The sequence below is a fragment of the Nannobrachium achirus genome (assembly GCF_963921795.1).
Source record: "Nannobrachium achirus genome assembly, chromosome: 9".
NCBI classification, from domain to species: domain Eukaryota; kingdom Metazoa; phylum Chordata; class Actinopteri; order Myctophiformes; family Myctophidae; genus Nannobrachium; species Nannobrachium achirus.
Genome location: NC_137818.1, coordinates 44,808,322 through 44,828,184, shown reverse-complemented (window position 1 = coordinate 44,828,184; position 19,863 = coordinate 44,808,322). Strand labels below are relative to the sequence as shown.

At 42.1% G+C, this 19,863-nt stretch overlaps 1 protein-coding gene across 1 annotated transcript in view; it reads left to right on the top strand.

The window, feature by feature from the left end:
- Positions 1-15,220, top strand: part of nphp4 (nephronophthisis 4) — a gene marked incomplete at both ends in the record, with an annotated part of 228,353 nt that extends 213,133 nt beyond the window's left edge. The window contains 6 exons of the mRNA XM_080732808.1: positions 175-260; positions 2,831-2,916; positions 4,030-4,201; positions 6,847-7,026; positions 9,082-9,225; positions 15,080-15,220. Coding sequence (XP_080588934.1) covers positions 175-260; positions 2,831-2,916; positions 4,030-4,201; positions 6,847-7,026; positions 9,082-9,225; positions 15,080-15,220 — 809 coding nt within the window. The remainder of the gene's footprint in view (positions 1-174; positions 261-2,830; positions 2,917-4,029; positions 4,202-6,846; positions 7,027-9,081; positions 9,226-15,079) is intronic.
- Between the last annotated feature and the right edge of the window lie 4,643 nt (positions 15,221-19,863).

Sequence of the window (19,863 nt, the reverse complement as noted above, 5' to 3'; positions counted from 1 at the left end):
GTGTCTGGACATGATACGGATGTTATTTCTGTGCGTGTGGTGGACAGAAAATAGAACGGTGACCTGTTGTGAGCTTGTGTATCAGCAATTTTAACCAAGCGACACTGTCGTACAACAAAGCTGTTTTATCTGATGTTCCGTTGACTTCCCTCCCCCCCGCTCTTTGTGGCGCAGACACACCTGTGGCAGAACCAGACGGCGGGCGTTACCTCTCCGTGCGCTGCAGTGACCCCAATGTCATCTGCCAGACTAAGATGTTGGTGAGAGGATTCAATCAAATTGTTTGTGTGTGTGGGGGGGGGTTCAATTTCTTATTTTGCTCGCTTATAAAACATTCACAAGCAATAAATGAGCAAAGGACTGAATTACTGAACCAAGACATTAGAAACCCACTATAGTTTGCTATCGAATGACAAATGTTTTCATATTATAAAAAAAGACTTGCAGAATATTTTGGAAACAGGGCCCATATTTTAATAAAGCCTCTCAGAGAAGGAAAATAAATCAAATTTGGTCCTACTTTTAGACAATGGAATAGGAGCATGTTATCAATATTACTTTGCTTTCTTGACAACAAGTTTATTAACATAATGTTTTGATAAAAAAGTATAACTTTTTCCGTGACTGTCCCTTTACAGCAAGGGCTATATTTCAGCATAGGCAGTTACGATTACAAATTGCTTGCCTTCTTTTCAATCCGTTGCAGTAATGTAGGCCTATTATAGGCCGTAGTGTAATACAGTCCACAGCAATCAACATGCAGCAATATATTCATAATAATGCTACACTGAAGACCAGTTGGGTTTCCCAAATCTAACAGCACACACTTTGCTCTCACATAGTGTGCACAGCCGCGCACGTTTGTATCGCGATTACGATCCGTACCGGTATATCTCTGCATCCCTAGTGCACACACTATTAACATCACAGGCTTTTCATCCTATCCAGAATATGAATTCTGTGCATTATTGCAATGGAATTGCATATAACAATAGTCTGAGAGTAAATTCTGGATTCAGTGAAAAGACAATCAACAACTAATTTCCTTTTTAAAATGCATTTGATTTAGATTTCTCAATTACTCTACGAAGCCAAGGAGTAGCAGCTACTGTAATTGCCGCAGACTCCACCTCAGATGATTAATTTCATTAGTTAATTCATTTCCCAACCACTCAGCATGATGTGATGTAAAAACAAGCTGCATTTATGCAAATCACCGGTTTCCCTGGAGTTCTGGTGTCATAGATGGCACGCATATTGCTCCAAGCATGGACGAGAACACACACAGCACACGAATGGAAAGCAATACTACAAATTGGTTATGGCGGTATCATCCTTGATGTTGTAGATCAGGGGTCTTCAACAGGGGGTCCGGGACCCCTGGGGGGTCCCCAGAGTTACTACAGGGGGTCCTCCAAATCTTTGAGTGATAGCAACTTTGTTTTCTCCTTTTTTATATTAACCACTTGAACCCTAGGGTCCATATTCTGAGAACTTTAGCCAAAAATGGCAGATCTACAAGCTCACAACGCCTCGCAGTGTGAGCTTGTAGATCGGCTATTTTTGGCAAAAAGCTTTGGTGTAGAGGGGAAAAAGAGCAGACTAAGTACAGAGTGAAAGGTCAAGTTTATTAAGTATTGACGGTTCAAGTGGTTAAATATCTGAAAACACAAATTGACATGAATAATCCAAAATACACTGATGATTGTGCTGTCAAACAATGAAACTAAATGGAATATATCAACAGGTTGTGGGGGTCCCTGCTTCACCTCTCTCTCAACTAAGGGGTCCTTGGGCTGAAAACATTGAAGACCCCTGTTGTAGATAACTGGCCCAGGACTGCTCTCCAACTTTCCTCATTGGAACGTTTGAATAATTTAGAGTGGCTGGCCACAGTTGACATCGTGCTATGCAAATACTAATAGCAAATTGATAAATCGCCTATGATTATGACATTTGTTTAAAGTTGGAGTGCCACAGGCATTATTTCCTCCTAAATACTGATAATGATCATTGGGTATTATTGTTAGATGTCCTGATTTTTTGTCTTCCACAAACGGTACTTTTACAGTAACGGCGCATTCACAATACCGTCTGTCTCCTTTGCTAAACGGAAACCGCAATCTTTTTAAACACTTCTTGTTTACCTGTTTACTATTGCTTAAAACTTCTTTACAACAACAATTCTTGTGTACAGTAACTAAGATATTACCTTAAACAATTTAGAGAGCTTTTTAGAGAGGATTGCACAGATTGTCAAGATGATCTGCATTCTCTTCACTATACATCTCCTGGGTGTTGAGTTCACATCAGGCAATCATTTTTTGGACTGACGTAATTCAATATTCAGTCAGTGTGAAGGGAGGTACATCTGGAGGCCAGTCTGTTTCTGTTCACCCATTTGACAGAGAAGCTTGCCGCTTACACTTGGAAAGCAAAGATACACACCCTTGCACATTTACTTAGATAAATTAAAACCCCAACGCTTAACAAAATCATGGCACTGCATCTTGTAACGATTTCGGCAGTCGATTTCTTTTCTTTTCTAGACACTCAGTAAGAACTATAGACATCATCATGATTTCCATTTTGCGGCTCTGAGTGTGGTTTAAAGTGTACAGTATAAGTGTCATTCTTTCTCAAAAGAGAACCCCCACTGCTGTCTGAAAGGGAGTGTAACTACCTCTCATGTCCCACTCTGGAAATAAGAATATAGACAAACCTTTCAGCACAATTCCTAGAAGTGATTCTGTGATGCTTGGACAAATAGGGGATTGTTTTTTAGACATTTTCACATTCATTGTCATTTATTTTTTTCTGTGTACTCTAGGCTTCAGGAGAGCCCCAGGATGTTTACCTGAAAGTGCCAGGATGCCCCAGCCCACAAGTGAAAATGTTCTATGTTATGGTTTACACGTAAGTGTTATTAATAGACGTGATGTAGTTCGGCCTTGTGTAAGTTAATTGCCTTAATCTGGAGTGTGGCTGATTGCTTCACATGGCACAGTATGTCCCTAATTCAAACCCCCAAGGCTGTGTACAAAAACGATCACTATTTACCTTTTAGTGTGCTATTACACTACCATTCTTTAACAGTCATTACATCTCTGTTACTGTAATGGACTCCAATGCACTGCAAAGTACCGACCTGTCCACTGTTTCATGTTATTTTGATCCTTTATCGAGACGTTATTATTGCAACCGAAGGACACAGTTTACCATGAGAAATGTCACAGCTTGTCTGCGTGTAGACGTGAAACCGTGAAACTGTGTGTGTACAGATGTTTACAGTCCATGGGTTGTTTCCCTTGACACATCACTGTGACATCACAGGTGATATCACAGGTGACATTACCTATGTAAAAGTCCATATATGGGTATTCCCCAGAATCCCTTTTATGCCCATATATGAAGATCCCTGATGTCAGACATGGCCCATATCCGTGTGGCTGGTTCAGATAGGGATCTCCATGTATGGGCATAAAATATATTGTATGTTGTGATGTCAAGGGAACCACTCTAACAGAATCCATTTTATGCCCATGTATGGAGATAGACATCTTGCATTTTACAGTAGGTTGTCATAAAGTCATAAAGTTGACATTTTTACATGACCACAAGCTTCAGATTGATGATGAATGATTATAGTAATTTGACCGAATTGCGGTCATATAATCTGTGATTTACATTATAATTAGTGCCCTACACAGTCAAATCCTCAGTTTTAATGTGTCCATTTGAGTTAGATTAACACTTTTACAGTAGATATACCGTAGACACTCTTTTTTTATGGCTTTACAAATTAGGGAATTGTTTTTCGGCCAAAGCCTGAGTCTTCTAAATTGCTGTTTGAGCCTTCCCTGCCTGAAGGAACAGTCCACGGTCATTTCCCTGAAGTCAGCCAGAATCATTAAGACTGACCGATCACCACCTCCGCCCCTGTTGTCTTTATGCCGCCGCTCGAGGTGGGCGACACCACTCAATTGTCCCCGCTGATGTCTTTATTTATGTATTTTATTCCCTCCGTAGCGATAAGTGGCTGGCAGCACCCGCCCAAGTCTGGCAGATTTACGTGCATTTCCTGGAGCGGGTGGATGTGAGCTGTGTGGCTGGCCAGCGCAGCTGTCAATCACTGGTGCTGAGGGGGAGGCAGGCCGTTCGCAAGGTGAAGTGCTTCTCGTCACACCCCCGGGAGATCGAGGTACAGGACATCCTTTTCACTTCTTGCCGTGGCATGCGCAGTATCATTGTACTTACAGTAGTTGTATCATTAGTGTGGTTGCTATAAGCCAGTGGTTCTCAACCTGTGGGCCGGGACCCCCAGGGGGGTCCCCAAATTATTTTGAGGGGTCCCCAGATGATTAACTTAATGTGCAACATTGTTTTCTCACTCAACAGTAAACAAACAAACATAAAGTTTAAGTGTGTATAGGCAGGGTATCTGCACATTTCTAAAGTGACAATTTAAGGACTTTTTTTTTAATACCTCTAAAATGACAAATTAAACATATTAAAGATAGAAATTGTGAAAATAGCCGATAGTCTGCTAATTTCACAATAGAACTGTGTTATACAAAATGTAATGCCTCCACTCTTAGTGCTCTTCAGGGTGGGAGGGTCCCCAGTTAAAATGTGATTGTTTTGGGGGTCGCGGGCCTGAAAAGGTTGAGAACTACTGCTTTAAGCAACCAGACTATTGTTCTAGAGCCGAGAACTTTGGTCACCTAAAGCAAACCTGTTTTCTGTTAACCTTTTTCTGTCACCTAAAGTAAACCTGTTTTCATTTAACCTCTCTGTAATCCCAAAGGTCCATTGAGTTCAATGGATCTTTTCTGTACCTTTTCTCATGCTTCACACATCACTATATCTATTAACTCATTTTGTGCTCCAGACATGAACGCGTTAAAATGTACAGGCTGCCTCTCGCAGGCTCCGTCCGCGGCCAGTCTCTTATTTTGAAGGCCGGAAGTCGATTGCGCAAACAATTCCTTCTTGACGTCATTTACTTGACGACGGGAAGTGATCATCGTCCCATGTGGGTGCAGTAATGGCGGATCGTTGCCTTTCAGCTTGTGCTATTTTAGCGAGAATCCAATGCCATCCTTGGCTTCAAAAGTGTTTTTCGGAGAAAATGGACATCAAAGATGAGATAGACCGTCGGCTTCCATGTTAAGGAATCACTATTGTGTGCACGTGGATGCGCGATGATGATGAATCGGCGAGTCCATCCGTGCCAGGACTTTCCAACGGACCGTACGGTAAGCTTGCCAGCTTTACTGTATATACTGTACAGTATATTTCGCGAGTATTCTCGGGATCGGCACTCTAAATACTCGAGTATTTTTCACGAGTATTCTCGGGATCGGCTACAAATGGGTTAAATGGTAAGTAGGAATTCATTTCCCAGCTGATTCCTCGCAACTCGCATCAGTCCAACCACACTAGGACACATTTTTCCCGGAATTGTGCCTTTCTAGTTTGTACTTAGCTGCACCAGTATTGCTTGCAAAAATAGCCAATTTACAAGTTTCAATGCGACACATTGTGAGCTTGTAGATCTGCTATTTTAAGTGCACAACTACCTGTCAGTATACAGTAAATCAAGCTTTACACAAATTGTGATTATTGATTTTACTAGGAATAACCAGGCTTTGACAATAAGGCAGGTTTATACAGTATACAGTATGCTGCCTTAGGGTTTGTTTTGTTAAGTCTTCTACATTCGTTGATATTGTTTATGTACAGAGATATTTATGCGCACGCACACATTGAAAGACGGGAATACATTGGACATACCTCTTGTAGAGTACATGCTTATGTAAATACATGTAAAGACTGAGCGGGAATCCTATTACTGCTATTTCAACCGTTCCCCCGATTAAAACAATCTCGCTGAGGTGTTAAATTTCCCTACTTTCCGTATCGTTTGAGTCGAGGTACAGTATTATAGAATTCTAACTGCATGTATAGATTTACTTCATTTCTTCTGTCTCCCGTCTAAATGTTTTATTCATACATTAAGCGGTCCCCGGAGCCACGAGGGCAACAAGTTTCACAGCTGAAGGAAGGAAGGCGATTTCATACTCCTCGCTTTTTGTATTCAAAAAGCAATGGGCTGTTGCAGCCGGCTGTGGACGTATACAATATATGATCCAAATGTGTTTTCTCCCCCCTCAAAGAAATAGGGTATTGACTGGAAAACTCGATAGATGCAGTCTTTTATTTTCTTTTTACTTCCCCAAGGATTTCACCATATGTATCTGTGGATTCTTTGATGTGAGTCTGGCAGCCAGGTCAGCCGTGCGTTGTGTGTGTACTGGAGGAGCCTTATAAGCGGGATAAAGCTCACCGCCACACAGCTTTTCTCTCCACACTGAAAGGGAGCGGTACTGCAAATCCCGCTCTCACATCCGCTCGCTCTTCTTTCCACTTCCTTTCATGATCTTTAATTGTCTACTCCCCACACCCCACCAGGAGCGTCTCAAGGGGGGGGGGGGGGACTGAGTTACTAGTGCCCAAGGTGGAGGGGCCTTATTTATTTTATGCTTTAGCTATTGAAAAATAGCAGATAGCTTAGATCTGCTATTTTTGAAAATCTTTGAATATATGTATTTTTAAGCGAACATTTGTAACTCAAATTTTGCTTCTGGGGGGGTCCCTGGAACGAAATATTTTGAGATGGGGGTCCGTGGCCAAATTACATATAATTTTGGGGGTCCTTCACATGAAAAAGCTTGAGCACCACTGACATACAAACAAAGGCTTTTCAAAAAACCTAGAAGGATTTGAAATATTCAAAGATTCATCTCTCTCTCTCTCTCTCTCCTCTGCCATCCCTGTCCCCAGGTGGACCCTGCAGGTGTGTTTGTTTTGCCCCCCGGGGCGGTGCAGGAGCTGCGGCTGCAGGTGCAGGCGTGGCGTGCAGGCAGCCGCTTCCTGTACGTGCACGCCGTGGACGTGGAGCAGCGCAGGCTGGTGACCGCATGGCTGCTCTGCCTGAACATACACAGACCTGTGCTGTCCAAGGTACGACAGACACATGCACGCTCACATGCACGCACGCACACACGCACGCACGCACACACACACACACACACACACACACACACACACACACACACACACACACACACACACACACACACACTAGGGCATTCACACATAGTGATTTTTAGTATTCGAATTATTCTACCTCAAAGTATTCGAATAGTTGAATCAGACCCTCATCTGAAAAGGTATTGTGCAAGGGGCCGCCATAAGGGAAGACAAGCTCACAACACATCACATCACAACAAGTTTTGCGCTTAGAGATTGGCTATTAGCCGAAGTATAAAATAGGGTTAAAGTGGTTACACTGTTCCTCATTTTGCTGTTGACCTCTTGGAAGCTCCTCAAAGGTCCAGGGACCCCACTTTGAGAACCCCAGTCCTGTCATAGGACAGACATACTGTATAAGGGCCCAGGCATTCTGTAGACGAATAGCATGATAAAGGCTGTGAGCCACATGAAGCAAAACAAGGACATTAACAGAATTGTGTATTGCAGAATTGAGTTTTTTCCACCCCTGCTGCCTAAAATAGGTCTTATTAAAACCAGGAAAAGATAACGCCCACAATTTTTCCGATATCCAAAATCCCAGATGGTATCTAATCTTGCATAACAATATCGATATAATATGGATATATTAGGCAGCCCTAGTGCCAGCTCAGCACAGTGGTCCTGCAGACTGGCCCAGATGAGCTCCGTTGGGATTCACTGTTGTTGGAGTGGGACTCATCTTTAAGGGAGCCATTCATCACATCACTGTCCTTGAGGACAGGGATAAAATCAGAGCCTTTATCAGGCTGCAGATCGAAAAAGTCTGAGATTACCATAGGCGCTGGTGATGCTAGATAAAATGCCCTATTTATGAGATTCTTTTTATTGCAAAGTTGTCACTGAAAAGGGTTTGTCCATTAACAACACAGAGAGAGAGATGGTGAATGGAAGCAAAATCCTTCCCCAGTAATGACTTATGCAGCCATTTCAGAGTGTTTAAGTGCATCATTTAGGGGAAAACAGGCGCGACTGCAATGCGGAATGCACAGGTCCTTGTGGCTTTCAATCCGCACTGCGCCACCGTATATTATTCGAACAGAGGCCCGTTTGAACACCTGAACCACTTGTCAGCCGGAGCCCAGTTTAAAAGAGCACGTCTTTTTACACATTTATTTTTCTCGACTGAGGCACAGAGGAAATGTCTCACTGTTTTTCTCCGTTTGCCTTCCTGCCTCTTTCTTGTGCTTCCCCTACATCTTTCTTCCCCTTTATGTGTATTTTCTCCTCTTGCCATTAACTGTAAGGGCTGTGCTAGCAGTCAGACAAATGGGACACATTAGCCTGGATTGAGCTGCACTGGCTGTATAAGACTAGGAGCCAAGATTTGTGTTGAGGGGTGTGCATACTCCTCTCTTAGTGAGAACTAGGAAGGATTTTGCTGCGCCTTGCTTGGCAAGAGGTTGTTCCAGCGTCAGGACTTGGCTTTACAGATAGGTTTAGGTTCAGGGATAGAAACAGACTTGCCATATGTTAAGCCTGGCAGTGGAAGGGTTAGTCAAAGTAGGGTCCGTTGAAATTCCTCACAAGTATAATAGCAGTACAACAGGGACGTGCAGATAATGCTAGAGAGGCAGGGGCTGAAATTTCTTAAAGGGCCTTTTGGTGAAACTATTGAAAATAGCTCACAACGCGTCGCAGCTCTTGGAGGTCTGCTATTTTCAATGCTTGATTACTACACAGAGAGGGCAAGTCTTTCAACATAAGATGCTGCGTTCAAGTTCAGGAGAGTTTGGACAAGGCAATTCTCTTGAATGCTGCCTTCAGGTATGGCATGGAAAGAGGGCATTAGTATTTCTTTCACCATAGTGAAAACTGCATTCATGGTCTGGATAGGGCACTTTTTTACAAACGGATAAAAGGGCAGGGGCTCTTTGATGTGTGCATGTGCCTGCAGTACAATTTTGTGTGTGTGTGTGTGTGTGTGTGTGTGTGCGTGTGTGCGTGCGTGCGTGCGTGCGTGCGTGTGTGCGTGTGTTTATCCAGGCCTTCGAGGTGTGTGTCCCAGCGGGGGGAGGTAAGGGGAGCTCCAGGAGGCTGACCTACACCAACCCCTACCCCAGAACCAGGGACTTCCAGCTGCGCTCCGACCACCCAGAGCTGCTCCAGTTCAAGGAAGACCACTTCCAGGTTCTCTACCATAGTGGTTCTATTGGGGGGTCCCCAGAGGATTAGCTTAATGTGCAACATTGTTTTCTCACTCAACAGTAAACAAACCAACATAAAGTGGTTTGAAGGTATCTGCACATTTCAGTTAAAATATGATTATTTTGGGGGTCGCGGCCTGAAAAGGTTGAGAACCACGGCTCTAAGACAGCAGCCCATAACCACTTAAATCCTCTGTTCTAAGTGAAACAGACCTCAGTTAGTTTTTCCTGTCTCTTTGCCTCAAAGATTTATTCTAAAACTGTATTGAATCTCACATTTATCACACATATGTTTTCATCATCTTCTGTTCAGATGTCAGTAGTGTTCACAGGCACATACAGTAATACCACAAACTGTGTGGATCTAATCTGAATTTGATTAGATTTGTGCAAACAGCTATTCAGACTGCTTTCAGTGCATGTGTTATTAGACAGATTATTGTAAATGTTTGATTAGAATTACCATTCAATGTATTCTAGTGAAGGTGAAGCCATGCAAGGCCATCGTTTCTTTTCTCAAACCTTGATAGAAGGAATAATTGGACCCTGAAGGTTTGGAATATAAGCAGTTACTTTAACCAGTCAAGCCCTGTTTTACATTTCAGTTATTCGAAAATAGCCTGTCTACAAGCTCACAACGTGTCGCATAGTAGCATGTTGTGAGCTTGTAGCTCTGCTATCCTATATTAAAATTGACTGATGGGAGGGTTGGCGGCCCGGCGGGCAGACCACAGCCATGTCACTATCAATCATACATAACCATAAACAAAGCCGAAACGCCCATATATAGGCATATATGGAGATCTGGTTGTCCAGAGCCACAGATCCGACTGATATTCCCAAATATGATCATGCGCATATATAGGACGATCTACTCCAAACTGGCTTGTGCATCAGCAAGGACTTAATAATGGGTATAAAAGGCACATAGACAGACGGGTACAACGGGTACTCTGACAAAAACCCAGTCCCAGACAGTATCACTCAGACATATCGATCGGATCGGCGGTGCAACGTAGGTGCCCCAAAACCTCTAGTCTTCAAAGAACTGGGAAAAAGTTTTTTTGTTGTATATTAAAATAAAATACAAATAGGGATGCCAGTGTTAAAATAAATAAGAAGAGCTCCATGATTAAACAAAAAGAGCAGGCCTGCATTTTGTTCAGCGATGTCGCCAAGAATCAAGAAGCCAAGTAATAATAACTGGTTACAGTACATTCTCGTTTGATCATGTAACAACATAGGTGCAGTGATGGGCAGTAGCGAGCTACAAGTAGCGACGCTACATAGCTTAACTACATTTCTCAGTAGCGTCACGGTAGCGCAGCTCCTTTTGAACCAGCGTAGCTGTAGCGTAGCGTAGCTATTTTTAGAACCCAGTAGTGACGTAGCGTGCAACAAACGCTACACGTTACTATCCCGGCGAAATTTGACTGCTAAATAAAGTTTGTGAGGAAAATAATTCCCAACAGATCCCCAAACATGTTGTTCTGCACAGCGCTGCATGCTTTCACTTCATTTCAACGAACCTCCTCTGTGTTGAGAACGAGAAGCGACAGCGACTAAAGCGTGACACTTCAGCCCGCATCTAGAGGGATTTATGGCTCTTTGAAGTGAGACCGAGCCAAGGATCTGTCTCACTATGCGCTCTCTACTATGCACTCTCTACTGCGCGAACCGGATCCCATCGTTCACTTCAAAGAGCCGTTCAAAAGATTCAATTCGTTCGCGAACGTCCCACCTCTGCATGCCCGCACCATGTTCAGGGAACGTCTGAGAAGTGAGAACAACTGGCAGAGTTCGAGTTACGTGGGTGCCAGTGGGGTCTTAGCTCCCATAGTTAAAGTCTGGGACCCCATAGTCAACAACCCCCTTTGGGGTCTCTTTTTTTCTAAGTGTGTTTTTTTTTTTTTTTTTCTCTCGTTTTTTTTTTTTTTTTTTTATGTTCCATTGGAAGAATTTATATTATTTATGTTAACTAGATATACTAAATAAACATGTTAGACAGTAAGACTGAACAATGACATCACACCGTTTAATCCTACTATTCATTTTATTATTATAAATCAGGCGCATTTAATGTGGGGTGTGAGTCTTCCTTTACCGTCCGGGTTATAACACACTCGCTGCAATGGTTCCTACCTTTCCCCCAGGGCCGAGGAGGCCCTGGATGCAGACCTACCCAGCTGCGTGGTCTCGCCATGGCCTGGGCATAGGCTAAGCTAGGAACCACTGCATCGAGTCTTTGCACTTCTAGCCACGGCCCGGACGGCAAAGGAAGGCGGACACGCCGGACAGCAACAAAACAACCAAACAAAACAACGCTGTCTTAGCAAGACTGTAGCCTTAGTGTGCCTGTGCCCGTGACAATGTTTTTTTTAGTAAATAAATATGAACCCGACCCGCCTTGTTTTGAGAAAGAAAAATACCCATTTTAGCCGACTTTATGCTACCAGAACGGGAACTTTTGGCTGGATGGCTCAGAGCTCAGATCATCAGATGGAGGAATTGGGAACTGGAGGCTGAGCAATAATGGTGAGTTAATATGAACAGAAAAGACTGCCTGGAGTTGTCAACATAGCCAATGTGAAGCCCGAATTAATATTGTGAAAGGAAAAATATGATTTAATATAGGAAATACCCGTTTTAGCCGACTTTATATCCGCGAAATACCCGATTTAATATGATTTAATATAGGAAAGTACCCGTTTTAGGCGACTTTATATCCGCAATTACCCGATTTTTTTTCCCCCTATGGGAGCCCTATTCTGGCGGCGCCTTCGGCGCCGCCAGAATAGGGCTCCCATAGCTCTGTGGGTATAACTCGATCACTGACAACTGGCATACAAGCTCACATCACGTTGCAAATGCCAACATTGTGAGCTTGTAGATCTCCGGGGGCGGAGCATAAATCAGGCTTCAGCCAGAGATGGACAGTACTCGAAGTACTTGAGTAAGAGTACAGAGTACTCCTGGTCACACTCCAATCCACAGTAAACTCAGTCAAAATGTTACAAGTAAGAGTAAAAAAAGTACTTGCTTTTAAATAAACGTATGTATTCAAGAGTGCATACCGGTACATGCTTTTAAAAATAAGCTACTTGAAGTACAAATAAAAGTACATTTCCACCGCTGGCTGCAGCTTATCAACTGTTTCGACAGCACACAAGTCACTGCAGTGCACTCTTTTGTCCACGGCTAACTAATGACAGTGAAGTGGCAATTTAAGGACCTTTTAGACATTTTTAATACAAATATAAATAAAAGACCAAAACTGCATCAAAAGTTATCATCTATAAAAACATTGGTCAAATTGACTATAGTAAAAGAGGCACACATTGAAACACAAGGCGTTTGGAGCTTGTAGATCTGCCATTTTCACAATATTTATCGGTGGAACAGAGTGAAACTAAATGTAATGCCTCAACTCCTAATTCCATTTGATTGTCAGGGTGGGGTCCCCAGTTCAAAAATGATTTTTGGGGGGGTCACAGCCTGAAAAGGTACACATTTAATGTGTACGTAAAGTAAATTTAAAAAAGTAAATTAAAGGATGACACAAAAAGCCAGACTTAAGGGCTTGTTTCCAGTTTTATAATAATCAACCGAACTGAGCATTTTTTGCCTGCCTATTTGTTTGGTGGAAAGTTGTACTTGATCATGAAGTTGATAAAAAAAAAAAAAAAAAAAATAGCTTTGTAGTAGTTAGCTACTTTTGCCGTGTAGCTTGTAGCTTGCTTTGCTACATTTTCTGTGGGTAGCTTCGTTGTAGCTTAAGCTATATTTCATCAAGAGTAGCTTGTAGCTTAGCTTACTACATTTTCCAAGTAGCTTGCCCATCACTGCATAGGTGAAATATAATGAAGCCATTAGTGGTGTTGATTTATTTTATATGTTGAGCCATTAGCTTCGGTGTCTGTGATAGCAGTTTTATTGACTCGTAAACAACTCAATAAAGCATGCAGACATGTTACTGGTGTCTTTGCCTTGCGTTCGCTGTCATTTGCCAAGGTTTGAAATAAATGGCGAATCCAATGGAAATCGTGGTGTTTTAACCACTTAAACCCGATCTACAAAGTCACAAAACGTGATGCAATTCATTGTCAGCTTGTAGATCTGCTATATTGGAAAAATATTTGAAGTTTGTGACATTTGGAAAATGTTGTAATATTGTTGGACGATTTTGGCAATCTTTGCCCAGGACATGCCCAAAATACGGATGGCAGGTTGAAAGCGGTTACATGAACACAGAAATGACTAGGACATGGATTCTCTCCAGCATAGAGGACATTGTTGCAAAGATAGCGGACGCAGAGCAGAACTACTGGCTTTTTATCTTGTCAGCATGGCTCCAGGTGTTCAATAAAGAATTTACAGGCACTATATAGCTTTAAGGAAATGTGGTGATGCAGTTTCCTTTTTTTTAAGTAACTGCTGTGCCATAATAAAAGCAATTGTGTAGAAGCAAAGCAAAGGGGAGATCGATTCGGCTGTGCTTTTGGGCAGATTACAGCATAAATCCCCCAAATTGACCCATGTATCCTTTGCGGGCTATTAAAGAAAATACAGCCAGCGAGTTTAGCCCTTATTGAAATGCTGTAAAAAAAGAAAAAAACAGACAGAATGACCAAACGGAGACCTTTTGCTCACTTTGGAGACCTTAATAGCCACATTAGAACTCTGTTAAGAGTAGCCTTCATTGCAGAAACGAACAACAAACCCAAAGTTGTTAAAACAACAAAGTTTCAGGCATTGTCAATATGCCACCCTCACGCAATGATTTTGTTGTACAAGACAAATCTCATAAAGTTTGACACTTACTATAGTGGAGAACACATCCTAGGTACAAAGTTATAGATTACATTTTTGTTATGTTCCCTATGGATACGTTTCATTGCAGTTCTACAGTACCTGCAAAACCCCTCAAACAACCACATGACAGCTCAATGTGCAATATTTTTTTTTTTTTTATATTTGTTTTTGGGCTTTTATGCCTTTATTAGATAGGACAGTAGACTGACATGGAGAGACGGGGAGTGACACGCGGCAAAGGTCCTCCAGATCGGGAATCGAAACGGCACCGCCGCCAGGCATCAATGCCCATGTGATATGTGCCTGGACCAGTAGGCCAGCGGTGTGCAATATTTTCAGTGGTGGAAAAGTACATGTACTCAAATACTGTACAATTTAGACTTTTTGAGGTATTTGTACTTTATTTGAGTATTTCCAATTTCTGTTACTTCTACTCCACTCTCTCAGAGGCAAATAGTGTACTTTTATTCCACTACAATAAATTATTAGAAAACTTTTAGTTACTAACCCCTTCAGCTACATACATATATACATTTCGGCCATTTGAAAATAACAGATCTACAAGCTCACAATGTGTCATTATGCGACACATTGGGTGCTTGTAGATCTGCTATTTTCAAAAGATTTGTAAACATTTGAAAGCTTGTGAAATCTGACATTCTGTATAACGAGTACTTTATATTTTGACGCCAATACTTTTGTACTTTTTTAGTCTTTGTATTCGGGAATTCCAACAGGAATACCAACAGATTATTGCAGTATTGATACCTTTACTTAAGTAAAACATGTGAGCACTTCATCCACCACCGCAACATTTGATGAACTGCCGTGACAGACATTAACATTGATGTGTTCCCTGTGTGTGTGTGTGTGTGTGTGTGTGTGTGTGTGTGTGTGTGTGTGTGTGTGTGTGTGTGTGTGTGTGTGTGTGTGTGTGTGTGTGTGTGTGTGTGTGTGTGTGTGTGTGTGTGTGTGTGTGTGTGTGTGTGTGTGTGTGTGTGTGTGTGTGTGTGTGTTGTTTAAAGCTCGGGGGAGGTGAGAGCTACACCATAGGACTGCGCTTCGCACCGTGCCACAACAGCGGCTCTGCCGAGATCATGGTTTACGTCAACGACCTGGACGAGAAGACGGAGGAGACCTTCTGTGTGAAAGTCAACTACTCCTGACCTCAGACCGCTCACACATGTACAGTAGCCAGCCGTGTGTCACCTCCATGGAACAGATGTTGGATACTGATCAGGAGCTGTTACATTTATTTGTATTTGTTTGATTGGTGGACATTTGATTGGGTGCCATTTGGAAAATGCCTTTTGAAAAATCTCTTCTAGCGTCCCCTGTAGAGCAGTGGTTCTCAACCCGTGGTCCTTGAGGGGGTTCCTGGTGGTCCCGATCTTAAAGTTGGTAACCAAATGGACCCTTGGTTTCATTTTACGCTCTCAAGAGTTACATTATTGTCAAACATCCGACATTACTTAATTTACAAGAAGTCTACACAATTGGAGAACATAGGAGAATTGTGATCCATGTTTGTCTGTTATCTCTCTCTCTGGTACAAACATCAAGACAGCGTGGAATTGTGGACAAAATCTTATTCAACGATAATATAATATTCTACGTTTTGGGTCTGAGAGGCTAAATCTAATCAAATGGTGGTCCGTGGCTCAAACAGCTAATATGTAATAGACCTTAAAGGGTTGAAAACCACTGCTGTAGAGTAAGTTTCCACAAGTAAACTTCCCATTCATTTTCTCCATACAGAATTGCATTATCAGCTATATTGTCCAGGTTGTAAAATGACATTATACTGTATGTATGAAATCAATATAGTTGAAGAAGCAAGCGGAAGAACAATCGAACAATCTATTTTTGTGTTTTCTAATTATATTTATAAACAATCAAATGTTTTATGGTCATGATTCATCAGGGGCCTGGTTGCGAGGTTCCAGGCATGAAAATCTTTATTTAAGGATTTTCTGAAACATCTATGCAGTAAATTAATGGGAGATTCTCTTCTGGAAACGGCGCCATTGTAAAAGTGGGAGGCCATTGTCCAGGTCTATTCTGGAGGAGAACATTTGCAGGAAATAGCACATCTACAGCAGTGGTTCTCAACCTGTGGGTCGGGACCCCCAGAGGGGTCCCCAAATTATTTTGGGGGATCCTCAGATGATTAACTTAATGTGCAACATTGCTTTCTCACTCAACAGTAAACAAAGTGTATAGAGGGTATATGCACATTTCTAAAGTGACAATTTAAGGACTTCAATAACTAGAAAATGGCAAATTAAACATTGTCAAATATTAGAGGCAGAAATTGTGAAAATAGCCGATCTATGTAGATCTGCTATTTTCACAATAGAACCGTGTTATACAAAATCTAATGCCTCAACTCTTAGTGCTCGTAGGGTGGGGGGGTCCCCACTCCCCAGTTAAAATATGATTATTTTGGGGGTCGCGGCTTAAAAAGGTTGAGAACCACTGATCTACAGTATAAGCTCACAATGTGCCGCTTTGCAACAACGTGTTGTAAGCTTGTGGATATGCAGTTTTCAGCAGAGATTTGGTGTAGAGGGAAAAGAGTGGAACAAGTACTGTACAGAGCCGACTCCGGTGAAGTTTACCAAGTAGGCTAGAGGTTTTAAGTGCTTCTAACTGAACCTACGTGCAAATCAGTGGCAATCTTTGATGTTGAAGTTGCTTTTTTGCGTTATTTGAGACTTGAGTCACTCCATCCTGTTTTTGTCAAATGCATTTTATATTGCAGTTAAACGGTGTCATTTTGTTAAGTGATGTGTACCAGGAAAGATCTAGAAGTCATTGTCCCAAAATGTCCCATTACGATTCAAATCTCTTCTCCAAGATTGTCCTGGCCAAGAGAGCAGCATGAACATACAGTAGTTACAACAGTAAAGCACATACAATATAAATAGACAAAATAGAAAATACTAGGGAGGGATGTCCAATATAGACTTTTTTACCGATAACCGATAATATCCAACTCTTAATTTCTGATACCGATATTAACCGATATTAATACGATTTATGCTAATATAATATCTAGCTATCTAGCAGTGGTTCTCAACCATTTGAATTTCAAGGACTCCCAGTTTGAAATGCATTAGGCTACTGACCCCCATTTATTGGCATTTATAATATCGCCAGGACCCCAATTTATATTATAAAATCATATTAAGAGTGTACAATTGGAATGGGTCCATTTGGTTCCATTTGTACACTAAAAGTTACAGACCCATAAGGGTCCATTTGGTTCCATTTTACACTCAGGTTTACAGACCCATAAGGGTCAATTTGGTTCCATTTGTACACTCTAGAGTTTCAGACCCATATCGGTCCATTTGGTTCCTAACTATCTAACATTTAGCTGGGGACCCCCTGGAACACCCTCAAGGATCCCTGAGAGTCCCCAATCCCCACTTTGAGAACCACTGTAACACTGTGTGTGGGTGCTTGATGGCTGCTTGATGGGCCATCAGCGCAGCAGGCAGTGGAGGAGAGCAATCGGCTCATTATAACTTAAATCACCTCACCTCAAATTTGGGGCTTTTAAGCCGTGACATCATTTTGTAGGCAGAGGAGAATCTGCCCCCAGAGCATTTTCTGTCCCTCGCTATTTCAAAAAACGACTAAAAAATAACGACTAAAGTATAATTCTAACACTTTCCTTTCAACAACAAAGAGAAGAAAAATGTGTAAATAGTAAAAATAGTAAAAAGATTCACGGAAACTGGGGGCAGAAATTCTCCTCTGCCTACAAAATGATGTCATACTTAACAGCCCCTAAACACAGTTCAATTTTTTGGCACACCCCTAACTACCATACAGGAAGAACTCACAAAAAAAAATATATATATATACTTTAAATATATTTTTTTACCGATACAGATATTTTCCGATATAAAATGTTATGCTAATATCGGCCGATAATATCAGCTAGCCGATAATATCAGACTTCCCTACAAAATACTACAACCTACTGAGCACTATTTCCAGTTAAAATGCAATACAGGGTAAACCGACTTTGTAGGAAAGAGACTTCCTGCTGTTCTCTTGGCCTGGCCTAGATGACTCCCCCCAAAAAATAGGACACTTTTCAAGAGTCAAACTTTATTGAATGCCAAATGAGAACACCCTGAAGAGCAAGGCAATTAACACACGCGCGCACACGCACGCACGCACGCACGCACGCACGCACGCACGCACACACACACACACACACACACACAGGATTGTGCTGCTATCATTGTGAGGAACTATTGCACAGTACAACATCATTTCAGTGATTAACTAAGCCATAACCTAATGAACCCCCAAAATGTATGTGTGTGTGTGTGTGTGTGTGTGTGTGTGTGTGTGTGCGTGCGTGCGTGCATGTGTACAAGTGCAGGCTCTCTCTCTGTCACTCACAATATATATATACAATAACTATTGGCTATAATAAGTTCAAACAGCTCAAATTAAAATGTGTGTGTTGAGGGGGAGGTATCAATCAAGCTTTTCCAACTAATTGTATTGTCCTAATATTGCACAAATAAAATACCCAATCCTAACCTTACTTAGATACTGCTTTTCTCCTGATATGGAAAGATATCGATACCCGCCAATTTCTTACATTTTGTACACTTTCAGAGTTAACCCTCTAAGGCCCGAATATAGAAATACTTGAAATAAAAAATTGAAAAAAATCAGATGGTGTTGTAGGAGTCCTATTAACACCTTCTAAGCCTGGCCGTACTCCCTCGGACTTCCTACTGGGTCCCATCAGCCACGCCGTCTATTCCCGGACTTTTGATATAAATTATAATAAAAAAAAAAAAAACATCGGAAATTCTTCTCTGTGTCTTTTTGGAGCGATCTGAAAGGGTTAATATGCTCTGACAGTCATTTTCTGGTGCTGGGTGTGATACTCCTAATATCCAGCAGGCCACGCCGTTGACTCACATTCTGGATGGATGGCTGGCCAGGAGGAGCCTCATCCTCTCCCCAGTGTTGAAACTCAGCAAGAAGCTCAAACAAGATGGCTGGTCTTTGTCTCTGTTCGTGGATCGCGGTTTCAATCACGTTCGGGCGCCGCTTCTCTATCGCTCCTTTCCCTGCTTCGCCGCACGTAAACGAATGGAATTGATCTCCCCTCCGCCTCGCCAAAGTAAGATCGCCGACCTCTGCAGGATGAATATGTACGCTGTGTCGAGCACTCCAGTACGTGTTGTTATCATGTGGGCTTTGTTTTTTTAAAACATGTTTGTAAATAAATGGCTTATTTCTTCGGCGCTACCTCTGTTCAGAGGGTTCTGCCGCGGCTTGCAACGTGTTAAGAGGAAAATGTAATGTTTAAAAAAAAAAATGTTTTTGTAAGGTTTTATAGCCATAAATAAAAAATCATAAATCATGCTCTAATTTACATATGGGGGATATTTTTCACAATAATAACAGATTGATTATAATTACATCTAACGATGCTTCTCCTCCATTCACGTTTGGTGAATGTAGCCTTGGCCAGGAAAATTTGATGTCTTCAGGTGGTAACCATCGATCATAAGGTGTTTCGAACCGCAAACCACAACACCCTCCTGATGGCCGGTTCGGCAGTGGTGGCCAAATCACTGCCCATCTCCTCCTCCTGACCAAGGCTAAACTCCCCTCTCCTGCTCTATTTGTTTTTTCCTAACAAGAGGCTTCTCTGGGGAGGTATTGGGTGGGTCCCTCCTGAGGTCTTGAGGTGACACAGGTGCGTAGAGTTCTCCAGTACTGTGGGGTTATTCCTGCCTGGAGTTCTCCTTCGTCTCACCAA